This window comes from Leptonotus elevatus, chromosome 15 (genome assembly GCF_054856555.1).
Source record: "Leptonotus elevatus isolate MCC_2025b chromosome 15, RoL_Lele_1.0, whole genome shotgun sequence".
NCBI lineage: Eukaryota > Metazoa > Chordata > Actinopteri > Syngnathiformes > Syngnathidae > Leptonotus > Leptonotus elevatus.
Window position 1 is genome coordinate 18,533,004 of NC_141253.1, and position 17,560 is coordinate 18,550,563.

Below are 17,560 nucleotides of genomic sequence, written 5' to 3' on the forward strand. Positions count from 1 at the left end.
TGTGACCCTTTCAATGTATTTATACATTGTGAAGAACGAATAATATTTAAATCAATAGTTCAACAACTACTAAGCACAAACTTTATATTTTGTTTGATAGTTATTTTTTGTGTGTTAAACAGTATTCTTCATGATAGATCGCGTGGGGGGGGGGGGGGAAACACTTGCAAGACCTGCTGTATTACAGATTTTATTTATTTGTGTATTATTATTTTTTATTTTGTTTTTTTAGTTGGTACTCCATTTTATACTGTTTGATTGAACAATATTTTTATGTAATCCATTGCTGTTGCACTCTCAATATATATGTTTAACTGTATTGGTTTAAAAGTATTTTTCTCACCCATATGTGAGAAAGGAGCATGCAGTTTCTTTTTTTGGCCACATGTGGCAGTAGCGATTTGAAATTCAATTTTCGGCATTAAACAGTTTTAATGACCTTTAAAAGTAAAGTACCATAAAATGCTATCAAAACATGCCTTGAGTGCATTGCATAGAAAGGTAATTTCTATCACTGATTACACTTATCGCGGGGTGGTCTGTAACATAACCCTTACGATAGACGGAGATTTCTACACTGCACAATTTTTGCCTTTTTGATAACAGGCATCTTAAAAAATTGACTACTGTCGTAAATAAAATAAAATAAACACACAAATCCTACATATTTACCAAATCACCAGTGATCACGCACCAACACTGTATAACTATATCGGTCATACTCATATATAATTTGATTATCAATGGAAAAGACACTTGTATATAAAGAAGGGGGGGAAAACTGCTATTTTTTGTCGCCTTGGAAGTCCTTCTCAAAATATTGAAAATTTTAAATTTTAGGCCACAATAGAAAATGAAGAGATAGGCAGTCCAATGCAAATGTTTCTGAATACTTCTTAAAATCGTATGGGGAAAAACAAAAAACAGCTTCAATTTTGCTGTAGCTTTGCTGATAGAATCCATTGACAGCAAATGGTGGTGGCCCACTGATGGTTTAGTCTTCACTATGCACTTTTTCCACAACAGTTCCATAGCAACTGTGAGTTAAACATTACATGCATTGCCCTTCAAACTCTGCAGTTACAAGCGCATAAATGATCCAAACTCCTCATTGAATCCATTACACGCTCGCCTTTATCCATTCATAATAATGGTAAAGACATGCAATATTCTGACATTTCCACAAATTCATACATTCCTCAATGTGTATAGTATCTCACAAAAGTGAGTACACCCCTCACCCCAGATATTTTTGCAGATATCTTTTCATGGGACAACACTGAAGAAATGACAGACACATTTAAAAGTAGTCACTGTACATCTTAAACAACAACAACAACACTGTAAAAACAGTTTTCCCACAAAATAATTCAAAATGTAGCTGAATCCCTGGGAACAAAAGTGAGTACACCTCAAGTGAAAATGGCCAAATTGAGCACAGTTAAGTAATTTTCCCTCCCTAGTGTCGTGTGATTCATGTTACAACTTACAAGGTCTCTTATTATTGTGTTATGGGTGTGTTATGCTTATGCAGTGCCAGTTACTATGTCCCTCTAGTTCAGGAGTGCCCAAGTCCGGTCCTCGAGAGCCCCTATCTAGCCTGTTTTCCATGTTTCGCTCCTCCAACACACCTGATTCATGATCAGAATCATTAGGGTTCTGCAAAGCTTGCTGATGAGCTGATCATTTGATTCAGCTGTGTTGGATTAGGGAGAAATGGGAAACAAGCTGGATAGGGCCTCTCGAGGACCGGACTTGGGTGCTTCTGCTCTAATTGAACATGACACCAATGAGGATGTGAAAAAAGAACCGTTGCGGTCGTCGAGAGCCGCAGTCCTGCACGTTAAGCAACAAAAAGCTTATTTGTACTTCTATACTTATTTATATCTATATATATAGATATAAATACATATATCTATATATATATAAATATATCTATATATATTTTTTGGGGTGGTGGTGGGGGGGTAGCAATTGACAGGACGTTTTTTTTGTTTCCCATAGTATTATTTCTCTCTCACGGCGTCCATTACAATTAAAGTATAGGCAGATTGCCAGTTGTGTAAATTAGGTGGTGACAGACAGCCTATAGTTAATTTCCTTACTGGTGAGCTGGCATCACTGCTCTACTGTTTGATTGTAATATTTTACAATTGGCCATCAGATGTCGCTGTGGGGAGATGTGTCAAACGTTCCAAAAGACCGATTCTTTTTTGTGATTCAATTGTTCCAAATGATTTGATCGTTTCAATGTTCTATTTCTGCCATCCCTTGCGTGCTGTGAATAATATGCGTGTGGTGTGTGTATTGCAATTTTTTATTTACTCACCTGCTCTTCTTGTGTCCAGGGTGGTGTCAGGTCAAAACAATCCTGAGTGGATCAGTCACTGCTCAAAGTTTGTGTGGTCACATGATTTTACTAAATTTTAGTATTTAGTTTGTCTAGAAGGGTTAAGTTGGGGAAATAGTTGTTAGTATTTATTTAGTATTGGGTTATAGTTTTGCGTTGAAGGATTTTAAGTTAGAGAGACTGCTGCTGGAAAAGCCATGCTCCTGATCAAATCTGCCAATACACTTTTTTTGCACGATGTACTTCTTGTATTTTTGCAAAGAAGTGCCACTTGAAGCCAACTGCCTCTGCTCTTTTGTACACACTAGCCGCCGCTCGTGCCTGTCTTGATCACACCTATAAAGCCAAACGTATCATATTAAATACAAGACATTTTGACCACTCTATTTCATGAGTATAAGATTTTTTCCCATTAAAACTCTGACGTATATGAGCTGACATGATAATCCATTAGAGGCCAGTATCACTCAGCTGATGGCTTTTCCAGCAACCTTGCAAGATCGCCCCAATTGAGAAAGGAGAGACAACTATACTTATTAATAGTAGGAAATGCTCTTTCAGATTTCTGGAAATATTGACATGTTTGTTTAATATTATATTATTTACAGTTATAAATGCACACAATTAAAGCTTTGTGACCGGATGTATCAAATATGACAAATCAAAAGCCATATGTGGAAGTTGATTTTCCGATTTTTGTTTTGTTTTGTTCAAAAGGACAAATAAATACTCTATTTACAAAGAATCTGAATTTTCTCTATTTCCTGGTTCAGGCCTTATATGGTTAAAAAAAAAAAGTTAGACTATTAGAAAGGAAAAAGGTCAAAGGTCCGTCAGAATAATAAACAACCATTCACACCTATGCATGTTTTTGGAATGGGGAAAGAACCAGAGTACTCTGAGAAAAGCCATGCGACCACAGAGAACCTATAAACTCCACACAGGAAGGCCACAGCCAAAATTGGAACCCTTGAACCACAGGACAGTGAGGGAGATGTGCCACCACCACTCAACACCATGTAAACATTCATTTGTTCACAATATCAACAATGGGAATAACAAACGAGTTTATTTATGTATTAACAGTATATAAACAGTGAATTGACAAACATTCCTTGGGTCCAAATATTCTAACAGAATGTTAACAGAAACAATTTAAAAGAGATAGTAGAAACAGTTCCAAAACACAAACATTAAATTGAAATGCAGCATTATATTTCCTGTATTTTATGAACACACCATTATGCAGAATGGGCACATTTGGTATATATAGAATACAAACAAAATGCTAACATGTAAGAGGCAACTTACAAGAAAAATATGTGAATGTTCCAAACATGTCACAAACCTGTTATTCTGTTGTCTTAAATTACTGCTCAGTTATTGCAATGTTAAATTCACATGAAGTACTTATATTCTATAACAATTATAGGGAAACAATTCTTAACAGATGCAGTGGATCCATCACTGGTTTCGAACTTAACAAATAGAAGCGTGTCCCAATCATGCTGCTGAAGTGTGAACAGCCTATTTGCTATGACTGGGTGTCTTCTCCCAAAGAGAGTGCAGCAGTCTGCCTGCTTGGGGATCTAACTCCTACAAAAGGGAAAGAAACGTTAAATGGTTTTGAAGTATAATAAGGAAAACCACCTGCTTTGACTAATCAAGCACAGATCTGTGGGATAGCTGAAAGACTAGCTATAAGTGTAAAGTGGTTTGCACCTATTCTGGGTGTTGATGGTAAGGAGGTGTAACGCTGGCTGAAACTCATCTGAATCTACTTTTTATGAAAATAGTGAAACATTCAGAGTTTAAACCATCATCCTTATAACATCACATGCATGGGCTGATATTAAGATTCTGACGGTCTGGTAACGTGACAAAAATAGTGTGGCATCACGGTATTAAAATTGTAGCTCTAAAATGACCTTTTTTGAAATATTTTGGTAAATAAAAAAAGGCCGGGCCGATTATTGGTGCCGATATTTGGCATATTGATAAATATCGCATCTGTCTTTTTACGAATAAAGGCCGATAAAACTGGTATCTCAATGAGTGGTGAATGCTTGCGAATGTAGCAAATTTAGGGTTTTTACTTGTCATTACTTGACATTTCGAACATACTCAGACAAATTTTCATTGTCTGCAAAGATCTAAAACTGAAACCCCAAATGAGCTACATTCACATGCATTTGTCGCTCATTGACATACAGGGAACTTTAATTTATGGATGTATTTAAATTTCCACTTTATTAAAATGATGCTACACTGGGAACTCCGTACACTTTTTATTTTTAAAAATCAATTTACAATAAATTAAGAAATTATGTTGACATTTTTGAAACCTTAATTTACAGTAGAAAACTTTAGGGAACTATTTACTTAGTTTTTGATTTAGCTTAACACATGGTGATGACCCTGGAAGCTCCCTGCAAGTTTTGTTATCATTTTTAAATAAAGCCGTCTATTTTTTATGTTAAAAATTAAAAGAAAACGTTTTTTTGTGTGTTTTTTTTAGGCCAACATTTCCTTTCACCGCAAATAAATATTGGCTTGAAATATCGGTTATCGGTCTCCTTGACTACTAATAGTTGATATCGACCTTGAAAAAAACATATCAGTCTAATCACTACTGTCAATCATTGTTCAACTGTGGCCGTTTTCTATCATGCCAAAATGGCTGCGCTAACGGCCATTTCGGGTCGCATGACGTCAACGTCAGGATCTCTATTGCTACATTCATTAATTACAGTGTTTTTATTTCTGACTTGTGTAACAGTTGGTTGGCTGTCAAAAATAGAGTGGCTCAAAAGTTTCTTCCTCTCTCTCTCTTTCTCTGCTGATTGGTCTCGCTGCTGATTGGTCGTTCACGAATTGACAACGTGCGTGGCTGAGCTCAAATGAACTGAGAAAAGAATGAATCACTTCAGGAAGAGAGTAGTTTACTCACGTTCACCGAAAAGATTATTGGTTTTGTGCTCACAATTTTAACAGTATATTCAGTATGGTCCCGTCTGGCGCTGGCTGCTGATTGGTTGTTCACAAATTCACGACACACATGTGCGTGGCTGAGCTCAAATAAACTGAGAAAAGAACGAATCACGTCAGGCAGGGATCCGTTCACTCACGTTCACCGAAAAGATTCGTTGTTGTTGTTAAACGACACAACACTAGAGTATATTCTTTCAAAGCAGTGTTAGTGCTACACGGTCCAAATGGCTCCTCCATTCTAACTTTCTGCTCCTTAAACATTGTTTATTTTAGCTCCAGTGCAGTACAGTGCATTTCTAGAGGGTAATTTTGACGTGGACATGCTGCGCCGCGACTGGAATTCCCCCAGTACAGGCTTTCCAGATAAGGGGTGAGCATTAATTGACAAATAAAAAATTTGTGGGGTTAAAGGAACTTCAATATAACTCTATATTAACGTGCAAATTTTGATACCTCTACCCCAGACTTTATTTGTTGCGTGGATGGGTATTTCAGATGACAGCTGAGTGACGGAAGACACTGCTTTCCATTTCATGTATGTGGTTCAAGTCTGATCCACTCGAGGTTTTTTTTTCTTCTTGCCACTGTCAACAATTTCTTACTCTTACTCTTGGGAATTGAAATGTGAACTGTCCATGAGTGAGAGCGATATGTTCATTTTGTGTTCCTGAAATATACAGTATAACTTGGTAATAGGTAATGAATGGACGGATCACATTTTAATTTGAGAATACCTTTGCTGAGAAAAAAGAGGATGGGCTTCCAAACTGACTGTCCAAGCTCACAGAAGAGGCAGAATTGCTGGAGGAGAGACGGTGCTCCATAAGAGTTTTTTTGCTCAGTGAAGACTTATTGCTGCTATGTGGTTTCTTCTGACATTGGCCTGAGATTCCTGGTACCCTGGCACCTCTAAGAATGTAAGAGGCAGGGTTGGGGGAGAATGTTACAGTGAAAATATGATATTACTCAACATATCACATGCCAACTTGAATTTGTACAGTATATACCGTACTCTAGCAAAAAAAAAAAATAGAGACAACCCCATATTTACAACTTTGAATGCAACATTTCAAGAGTTCCTGGACATGAATTGCATACATGCAGAGGGTTTCATAAATTATGCTTAAAAACGCTTTTTGTAGGGCCTTATCAATTCAGAGAATTATATACCTACCACACAAAAAAATCAAGTTTGATAGCTTAAAAGAATATGCTTGATTAAAAAAAAGGCCGGTAGCAAATAATAGTTGGCTAAAGGACAGGGTCTCCTGTTGAAATTGTTCAAACAGGGCTTTTCAATTTACTGAACTGCAGATAGCATCTGATTACCTGTCATCAGTGGTGTTGTGGGGAAGCTTTGGGCTGCATTCAGAATTGTGGCCGCTCCTCTCTGACATAAGAGGCCAGGGACGCTGGCCTATCCCTGAGGGCTGCTTCAAGCCTGCTACATGTTCTTCTGTTGTAAGCACCTGTATCATGTCATTTTAATATGTTAGTTAAGTGTATCTTTGTGGTAATTTTGTTAAGCACTAAAGGAGACATATTATGAATATTTTTCACATTTAAAACAGCTCTCAGTTGCCCTTATAAAGTGTAGCACGCTTTTGTCAAAATAGCCCAGTAGCACCAACATTTAAATTTTAACTCATTCACTCCCAGCCATTTTCAGTGAAGTAACCCCCTTCACTCCCGGCTGTTTTACTGGATTTTGACTGATTTTGCAAGGCCCACAGAATATTGTGTTCTATTGCTATAAAAACATGGAACCTACCACAAGAAAGATTATAGTCTCTTCTTTCATCAGGAAAAAAAGTATATTTGTATTGGTTTGCATTTTGGCAACAATTTGCAGCCATTAGCATTGAAATATAGCCAAGTTTCATCATTATTCACAAACCTGTTCAAAACAGTAGGGAAAAGAGCTTTTTGCAACATGGCCCTGGTTGATCTCTTAGGCTGTGTTCAGACTGCAGGTATACATACCTGACTCCAATCGGATTCCTCCTCAAATCAGATTTTTAGGGCTGACTGTCCAGACTGTTTTTAGCAAGTCTCCAAATCCGATCTGGCCCTCTTCAGACTGAGCCACATTATTGACCCATCTGACAGTTGCTGTAGCGTAACAACGTCGAACGGAGGCGGCGCATGTAGTGTGTGACGCTGTTTACCGCTCCGTACTTCCCATTCCTCGCAAGCGCTCAAGCAGTTTTCTTTTCTTTTTTTAGCGAACAAATGTCTATGGCCGGGCACTTATTCGCTATTTCCGGTTGCACGTAAAGAACTGACATGGTAGCGAGACCGGCTTCAGCGCAAGTAAAGTAAACTGTCACTGTATTTCCGGTGGAGCATGAAAGGAGCCGACGAGGCAATGGAGCCTGTAAAAGATGGCAAGGAGGCTATCGTCTTTCTAGCACTTTTCTTTATTGGCGACCCAAACTTAACACACATGCGCACATGAACTCTCTCGCGAGACTCTGCGAGGTATTGACACTGAATTACCATGCAGCTGTAATTTATGCACAAACACAAATATAGCATCATTATATGACATCTCCCCCTCGTTTGTGTTATTTTCAATAACATAAAATAAATCTTCTGCTGGACAGCAGAGAATGGTTACCACTTGCAACACTAGTTTCATCTGCTATAGAAATAAGACTTAAATTTGCATCAACATAAATTTCGTCTGCATATGAATAATGTCAACAAGTGTCAAAACCTCTACACAAATGTAACTTTTCCAACATATTTTTATTTATGTAAATTTTTTTCCACACTCAAGTTTCCATTCTCCTTTTTATGAGCGATGTCACACATACCAGTTCGGTATCAGCGGCTGTGTTGCTACCCTGATTTCATCAAACTTGATTGGAGACGCCGGGATCCCTTCCACCACACTAGCCACATAGCAGGCCACATCCCTGTGTGTTTCATTTGCTGTGCTAATGTTTGGCATTGGGCTGCGCTACAGCGTGTCCGCAACAATCAGGGTTTTCCCAGGAGCATATTCGGCGATAGGGTTGAATCTCATGAGCTTCATGAGGAGACGCTGGCAACGTAAGGGTACATTGTCCAAGCTCCGGTTAATAATGAGAGGCACAAGCGGCTTGTGATCAGTTATCAGCTTAAACTGTTCCAGCCCATTAAAAGGAACCCTGGCTGTCATGACAAGTAGCTCTATTATTTATTTGGTTGTTACTAACATAACTATGAGATCAATTTTTCAAAAATCATTTCCAGTTTAATACATTTTGTAGAAACTTTATTTGGACTTACACTGCCATTGTTATTCACGTCGCAACGCATTCCGTGCGTAGTGACGTAGAATGGCGGCTGGCTCTCTGCCGAGCAATGTGAAACGCCTATAAGGAAAGCAAGTTAAGGCTCGTAGCATTCCTCAAGAAACAACATGCGATCGGGAGAGTCACCCTTCCCCACACCGTGCTCGTCATTCACCCGATGTATTCAATAGTTTTGATCGTTGAAGAACATTGGATTTAGGTTGAAGAAGTGTGTGCCCCCCCCCCCCCCAAAATGTAATGCCCCCCTGTAATTTCTTTCTGCAGCCGGGTCTGGGTCTGTTCGCGGATGCCCCCGTGTCAATTTTAATCTCTACTGGTGTAGAACCCACTAACAATTTGACGGCCCATTGCTCAGAAGACCCATCTACTTTTGTCACTGCCCCAAGGAAAAATGGCTGCCGTTGTTGCTCTTGTTGTTCTGCCTGCTCTGTGACCTCATTCACTGCTTTCTTATTCCTACACACTTGGCTCCAATGACAAACTTTGTTGCACGAGTTGCACATGCATTTCTTAGTGGGGCAATTTTCATTTTTGTCATGCTTTGCTGCACTTTTCACATTGTCCATTATACCCCTCTTTGCTTACCGTGGCCTTTGGTGCTTTTGTGGCATTTGTTAGTGACTTCACGTACCATCCCCGCTGTTTCTCCCTGCATGCTGATATGAGACGCCACCTCCTCACTCTGCCTGACCGTCCGTCGTCTCAATGGTCAGCGCCAGGGTCAGGTCGTTCGTCAGCTGCAGTTTACGTGAAACTTCTTCGTCCAATATTCTCACGACGATCCTGTCGCGGATATTTTCCTCTCGAGTCGCGCCGAAGTCACACTATTCCGACAGTTCGTACAAGGCTCGGATGAATGTCTCCGCCTTTTCACCCGGCCGTTGTGCCGGCTAGTGAAAGTATGCGCATTTATGTATCACGTTCCTTCGTGGCACAAAGTATTCATTGAACTTGCCAAGCACACGTTCAAGGTCATTTCTGTGTCCCTCCTCGTTGAAAGCAAATGACCTGTAGATTTTTTCGGACTCGCTAACCATGGCGTATATCAGGCTGCTTACTTGCACCGCGCCATCTTCTCTGTCGAGTTTCGTAGCAGTCCTAAATCTCACAAAACGCTGCCTCCATTCTGGCCACTCACCAGGCTTATCGAAGGGGAAGTTCGTCGGTGGAGTAAACGTTACCATCGCTTTGATCAAACTTCTGACACCATGTAAAAGATGGCAAGGAGGCTCTCTTGTCTTTCTAGCACCTTCCTTTATTGGCGACCCAAACTTAACACACACACGCACATTAACTTTCTTGCAAGACTCTGTGAGGTATTGACACTGAGTTACCATGTAGCTATAATGTATGCACAGACAAAAATTTAGCATCATTATATGAAAGAGCCGTCAAGGCGTTTGACTCCTGAGCATGCGAGAAACCAGCCGGGCAACGTGGGCGCATTGGTTTTTGCACACATAGAGTGACGTCACGGAAAGTCAAACCTGTTCTGAGTGTTTCGAGCTGATTAGATTGAGACACATCTTGTCCAAATCGGATATGTAACTACCTCCCGCATGGGGTTTCAATCCGCCCCGCAAAAATCTGATTTCATGTGCTTTGTGACTGTTCAGACTACAAAAGAGCCATCCACTTTCAATCTGGATGGGTTAAAAATCTGATTTGGGCTGCCAGTCTGAACAAGGCCTTATACTCTGCTGCCACCTGCTGGCGTTTTCTTTGTAATAACTACCATTGCTTTGCCTTGCTTTTTCAGGGCAGAGGCTGCATCAAAGCCTTCTGTATGCTCTAGCATAAAAAAACATAAAAAGCGTATAAATAAGTTTTTGGGACCATGGTAATATTTAAAATAGAACGTTTTTGGGAGCAAATGAGTTAAGAGTGACACCTTTTGTGGTTAGGCAAATGTCTCTCACTTCAAGGATAATAATAAAATGGGTTTCCACAGTCATAATCCTATTTTACCTATCCTTGTACATCAACTCATGAAGCCTGTTCAGATGAGAGGCTAAATCTCTTTTAAGGCTATGTTCACAACTTCACACTGCAGGTCATTTTGGATTTCGTTTTTGCCCATATGTGACATATGATTATTATTATTTGTATGCAATGTGAACCATACAATCCCAACCCCCCCAAAATCTGATCTGAGCTTCTTTCATATGTGGCTATAAATTTTGATTATTTTTCTGATGCATCTGCAGCATGGACACTCATGTCGCAGTCATTCAACCAAATATGGGCTACACACAGGCGGGGGAGACTGCGTTGGATAGTTTACTCATAATTGCCTGCAAAGTTGTGATGAGTAACAGTGTTAATTTTACACGTGACTTTAATTTAAACCCACTGTAAAGCATAAGCACATTTGTGTTGATAGTAATAATTCAGTCACACAGATGGTTAATTTGTTATGACAATGTTAATGCAAGGACATGATGTCATCTTTAGCAGACGTCTCAATGAAATGAGGAGCTCCAGAGGCATCATCTCATTTACCTAAAATATTTCTACCACCTTCAACCTCGCTCCTCCGTCAATCACCTGGTCTCCTTGCTTGGACCTCTGGTGGAAAGCGCTAGCATGAAAACAGAGGAGCCAAGAACGACGAAGGTGCAAATAGAGAAATGAGGTGAGCCCCATACATATTTGCTTCTGTGAACATTGTGCCACACGACATATTTTGTGAGCATGTGTGTCCCTCAACATTATATTTCATAGACACGCAAGTCACTTCACAAATGCATTAGAAGTCACATTTGTTTTGCAACATCGACTACACAAAGATCGATCTTAACAAAAAATCCAAATTGAGCATTAAGCCCTCCTACAGTGTGAACGTACCCTAAGACAACCAGAACAGTTCTGTTGCAATCAATTCAATGCCCTCAGAATAAAAAGACCTAGCCGAGCAAGCCCATTCTTAATGAAAAAAAGTGTGTCTGGAAAGGCTGCCAATAACTGCGAATCGGCCCGTCTCGAAAACGGCCGGATAAATCAAATTTGTTTATTTGCTCTATTCTTAATAAGCAATGTCACTCTTCGGCGTCGGAGGTTTATCATCATAGCATTCAAAATCGCACGCGGGAAAGACGAGTTTGTTTCATTCGACATTAAACTCCGTTTTAAATGATCAGAAACACGTAGAGTCATTCATACTCCGTGGATCCGCCCACCGCTACTGTTTACTCACAGATTTACATAGGAATATTATACATTTCATATGTTTGTTACTCTTCCACACATACGTCCCACTTTTATGATGTCATGTCTCTTTGCTGATTGGATCTTTTCACTGTCTGTTTGGTAAGTTTTGCCCCGCGCTTGATATGAAATGCGCTTGATGGTACTGTAACTGTGACTAGACTCATCCGCTGGTTACAGCGATGAGTCTGGTTTCCAGGCTAAAAAAAGACCTGGAAGAATGACAATATTTACAGGCTGGGAGTGGGCCGCGATTCTATGAGACAGGGCTTTGGAATAGAAAATCTGACGTTTCTATTTAAGAAAAGTAGGGCTAGGGTTAAGGTGAAACAGAAAAAAATGGTTCACAATACTTGTAAGAGAATTCTGAGGCGTGAACCATGAATAGGCAGAAGAACACTGTATAGCAATAAGGCAGACTGAAAATGTAAAAACATTGATTTGAATAAAACGATTAAGAATTAATAATACTGGTGATAAAAATCTAATGAGCTGACACACAAGAACTGCATTAAAAAAAAAGTCTATATGTACAAATTTCGTATTACTGTTATTATTTACAGCTGTACAAATTTCGTACACCTCAGTTATTATTTACAGCGTGACAGAAGTATTCATACAACCTTGTTTTGCTATTGCAGTTTTGTTTGCAGAGTCAGAGAGCTGTGTCCAATATTATTGCTAGTATGTGAAGCCATTTTAATATGCAGTGTAGTTTTACACCACTGTAAAATATACAAAGAACATGTAAAAATGTACGTGACTGCTCAGGTTGGGGTTGTAGACCAGCTCATCCGAAACTGGATGCTATAATAGTCTAGTGTTGCAAGGATACTATATTTTAGTTATACAAAAGTGTGTGTGTATATATATATATATAGTGACTTACGGAAACAAGGGTTGCAATGGTCATCTCATCTTGTTGAGTCGAGGGTTTTGACGGAAAACAGATTCTCTTGATGAACAGATTATGCCACTTGTTCCTCAGGTCTAACAGCAATTCTGCAGACTGACAGCATATTCCAAAATCATACTCATAATACAGACAAGTACTGAATGCACAAATACAATTGCTGACTTGTACACATGCACTACAATTTTGACCCATTTAAGAAAAATTTTACAGTATTTTGCTTGAGTAAATGGGATTAAAATATGTGTTCCTAATTTAACTATTGCTACATCTTCAATTTATACTGGACAATAATATTGGCTCATCCTTCCAGTTTACTTCATTAAGACTAATTCAATAATTTTGGTTGAAACTCGGATTAATGCTAATTCTAGACCTTTAAAGCAATTTAAAGAAATTTTTCTCTATCATTTCCCAGATCTGTGACTTCAGACAATCCTCTCAGAAGTCTGCCGACAATTACTTGAACTCTTTGCTTTATTTGTGCTTTGATATCATCACTGTCCTGTGAAAAACGTATGCCCGTTTTATGTTTTGTTTTTAAATAATTGTTTACGTTTTTGGGATGTCTGCATTCAGCTTCATCCCAAAAACACAGAAATGTAAAAAATGACAAAAATGGGCATAAGTGTTTTTCACAAGACAGCGATTTTCACGCATTTTCACCTATGGGACTTTTTAAAGACAGATCTCTTTCAAATTCCTGTCTAACCGATTTAATCTACCAGAGGTGGATTCCAATTAAGTGGTAGAAAGACCTCAAAGATGATTAATGTAACTGAGCTTAATTTTGAGTCTTATGGCAAAGAGAGTGAATGCTTTTACTTTTAGCGTAATTATTGGATATTTTGTGTAGAGTTTTAAGAGATTTCATTTGAAATTATTTTAGAATAAGGCTTTAACAAAAATATAGAAAAAGTGAAGTAATGTGAATAGCATTATGCTCTTTGATAAAATGAGACTATGTGTCTAGAGAATTCAAAAATCCAAAATTCATTTTCACGTTAATTCTAGAATAGTTGGTTTGCACACTCTGCATATATTGAAACAGCAATTCTTCCACACCTCACTGTTTGTCTGGAAGATGAGCCACTCATCAATTTTCAACTCAGCGGCGGCGTCCTCTGTCTCACTGTCACTCCTGTCATCCAATGGACTGTCTGAAGGACACAACATAATGGCAAAGAGGAAGCACCTTTGCATAAAATCAACAAAATAACCGCAAAGTGGATGGAATAGAGAAAAAAAAGAAGAAGCTAACTTGTAGTGTTCTAACAAAAAGTGTTCTTTTATTTGTCTTCAAATCTCTCAATGGTCTTGCCCCACCTTACCTCTCTGAGCTTCTCCACCAGACAGGACTGGAGGTACCGAGGATAAGCGTAGGCTCCGAGGGGATTAAGCCTTTTCAGTTGTCGGTAACCTCCCTTTGGAATGACCTTCCACTAAATATTAGGCAATCTCCCTCTCTATCCAATTTGAAAACCAGTCTTGAAACGCATCTCTATTCTTTGGCATTTGATTCAGCATAAGACTGAAGTAAATACCAGCTCAGTGGTCTAGTGGTAGAGTGTCCGCCCTGAGAGACTGGTAGGTCGTGCGTTCAATCACCGGCCGGGTCATACCAAAGACGATAAAAATGGGACCCATTTGCTTCCCTGCTTGACAAAAATGGGACCCATTTGCTTCCCTGCTTGACAGTTGAGTTGAGTACTCGCACGCTCACCATGCATGAGCTTTATGGTGTCTAGCTGTATTTTGTGTTACTAATAAAATTTGATACTTTTTAAAAATTTACTTTTACTTACCTACTTGTTTAATTTATTCATATTAATTGTATTTACTTACACACTTACCTACTTATGATAAAGTTAAAAGCACTAGTGATTGTCACGCCCATCTAAGTGGGGTGAAATTCGTTCTCTACATTTGACCCATTCATTGAGGAAGCGGTGAGCAGCAGCATGGGCTTGTGCTCGGGGATCATTTGGTGATCTAACCCCCCAATTCAAACCCGTAATGCTGAGTGTCAAGCAGGGAAGCAAATAGGTCCCATTTTTATCGTCTTTGGTATGACCCGGCCGGTGATTGAACCCACGACCTACCAGTCTCTCAGGGCGGACACTCTACCACTAGTCCACTGAGCTGGTATTTACTTTATTTTCTTTTGTTTCACTTGTCTTTACTGCATGACTAATCTTCCATGTAGAGCACTTTCTATGCAGTAATGGAAAAATAAAGTTGAGTTGAGTACTCGCACGCTCACCATGCATGAGCTTGAGCTTGGTTGCCGTTACACTTTAGGCCAGAGGGCGGCAGTCATGTGCTCTGAGCATGCACTTCTTTGTTTTTTAACTTTGAAACAAAGGTAAGTGATAAGTGAAAGACAATCATTTGTGTTACTTTAAATTTTTGGAAAGCTTTATTCACTGTAATACATTTTAAGGAGATGTTTGCTTTTATTTAACTTTGACTAACTTTGGTTATCACTTTTTGTTAAAATTTTAAAACAAAGTTGTCTACTTTCTAAGATCTAAAAAAAAAACTTCATCAAAATCACAAAAGCTGTTTATTAAACGTGCTTAAAGGTATTTAAACATCAAGTGTTTCCATTTGTCTGCAAATAAATATCAACTTCAAACGTCGGTTATCGGCCTCCTTGACTACTAATTGTATTGTATCGGCCTGGAAGAAAAACATATCAATGTACCACTACAGTAGTTAAGATATAATAAGATTGAATAACAGTACCTTTCTGAACAGTAGCTTCATGCTGGGCGGAGCCGCCTGCAAATATGGCTACAGTGATGGCTGTCAACAAAGTACAACAGCGCACATTGGCAATCCTGTGGCCTCTGCTTATCTCATCATAGACCAGCCAGTCTGTGGGAAGGGCCTGTGATAATTTAGATGAACTATCCTGGAGAGAATTACAAATACAGGCATTTGAGATACATTACTACAAACCCCAATTCCAATAAAGTTTGGATGTTGTGTAAAATGTATATAATAAGAGAATACAATGACTTGAAAAAACCTTTTCAAACTATATTTAATTGAATACACTACAAAGAAAAGATATTTAATGTTAAAACACACCAACAATGCGGTCTTTTTGTGTGTGCAAATATTCTTTCATTTTGAATTTGATGCCTGCAACATGTTCCCAAAAAGCTGGTAAATTGGAAACAAGGATACATTTTTTAAGCAAGCGGTGAGGCTGAAAACCAACATTGAATGCCTGTGACCTTGGATCCCTCAGGTGGCACTGCATTAAAAACAGCATCATTGTGTTAAAGGATATTGCCACTAAAGGCTAACATTGCTGTATGGGATTCCCATAATAATAATAATAATAATAATAATAATAATAACGCATCAGATTTATATAGCATCTTTCTAGACACTCAAAGACGCTTTACAGTGGATACATCATTCATACACTCACACATTCACACTGGTGGCGGTAAACTACTTTGCCCTGGGGCAGGCTGATGGATGGTAGTCAACTTTACCTTTATTCACAGAACAGGATTAAAAATCCACGGAAATTGACGAGAGCAGGATTATCCAGTGGGGTGGTTAATAACTCGGATAGATTCACAGCCATTTGTATTTTTCTTTCCATAGGCGTACACACTAACATTAGCCAAAAGGACTACATGATCCATATGGCACAAGTGCTTCTTGTTGCACTGGATTTCTTGAAACCGCGATGGTGAGAGTGGGAGTCGTTTTCATTAGGAGCAGAATGGGACAATTTTTTGCCTGTGTGTTTTTTACTGTGCCCCCCCCGTCCCAGAATGAAAAGCCACCGCCATGTCACCCTCTAATTGTAATGTGTGCTCAAGAACAATTCAGAAAACCACCGTGAGTTAACACACTACATCTACAAATTCAAGTTAAAACTCTACACCATGCAAAGCGAAAAGCCATATAGACCTTTTGCACCGACGTCACATGACCGACGGCGGAAGGGAATGCGTGTTGAATTAAAGTGGACAGGACGCAGAGCAATTTAGAGACTTAGTGACTGTTACTTTACTAATTAAAAGTTATTACTGCCCATCGAGCCATGGAATCTATGTTACTTCAACTTGAGTTCACCTGTCAGTTGAAGTTGCACATTTAGTCAGGGCTCATAGAGCGCAATATTTACATAAATTGGAGATCCCTAGTTTGGAAAAAGACTCTTACCTTCTGTCGCCCGCCGTTTTTACCGAGTTAATCAAATCGTCAATTGCCGGAATTCACACCACACGACCTATATCATTATGTAGTCAATGCCGTATCTCACCGGAGTCGATGTAAAAGCTTGTAACTAGCTAGGTCTCTGGGACGAGATGCTACGGTCATATCCGGGGGACAATATACCTTGTTTGGTTTACACCCATGTCTATTAATACAAGCTACCGCACAGCAAGATATGACCATTTTAGAAGATAATCGATTAGATACAGGACTATGCGCTTTACGAGGTTCAACGGTTTAAATAGATGCCAGTGGTTATTTTCCATCCAGCGTCCCGGAAGGGACGTTCCCATGAATGCTATGACGTCACGTGCAAAAGGTCTATAGCAACAATACCCAGAAACACTGCTGGCTTCTTTGGACCGAGCTAATCTGCAATGGACTGACGCAAAGCGGAAAAGTCTCCTGTGGTCTGACGAGACCACCAGGGCTCTAGGGTGCACCCATTTTGGCCGCGCATGCGCCGTAATTTCACATTGTTGCAACTAAAGAATCTGAGGTTGCATGCACTGGTGCAACCAAACACGATCTAAAGAGAACAACAACAAT

The 17,560-nt window shown here is 39.3% G+C and overlaps 1 protein-coding gene across 1 annotated transcript in view; it reads right to left on the reverse strand.

Moving 5' to 3' along the window:
• Nucleotides 1–3,395: 3,395 nt before the first annotated feature.
• ythdc2 (YTH domain containing 2) overlaps nt 3,396–17,560 on the reverse strand; it is a 59,756-nt gene continuing 45,591 nt past the window's right edge. Inside the window, exons 24-29 of the mRNA XM_086096118.1 lie at nt 15,512–15,680; nt 13,829–13,923; nt 12,740–12,859; nt 6,671–6,810; nt 6,076–6,250; nt 3,396–3,946 (exon numbers count right to left, since the gene is read on the reverse strand). Of these exons, the coding sequence (XP_085952244.1) occupies nt 3,878–3,946; nt 6,076–6,250; nt 6,671–6,810; nt 12,740–12,859; nt 13,829–13,923; nt 15,512–15,680 (768 nt within the window). The 3' untranslated portion in view covers nt 3,396–3,877. The remainder of the gene's footprint in view (nt 3,947–6,075; nt 6,251–6,670; nt 6,811–12,739; nt 12,860–13,828; nt 13,924–15,511; nt 15,681–17,560) is intronic.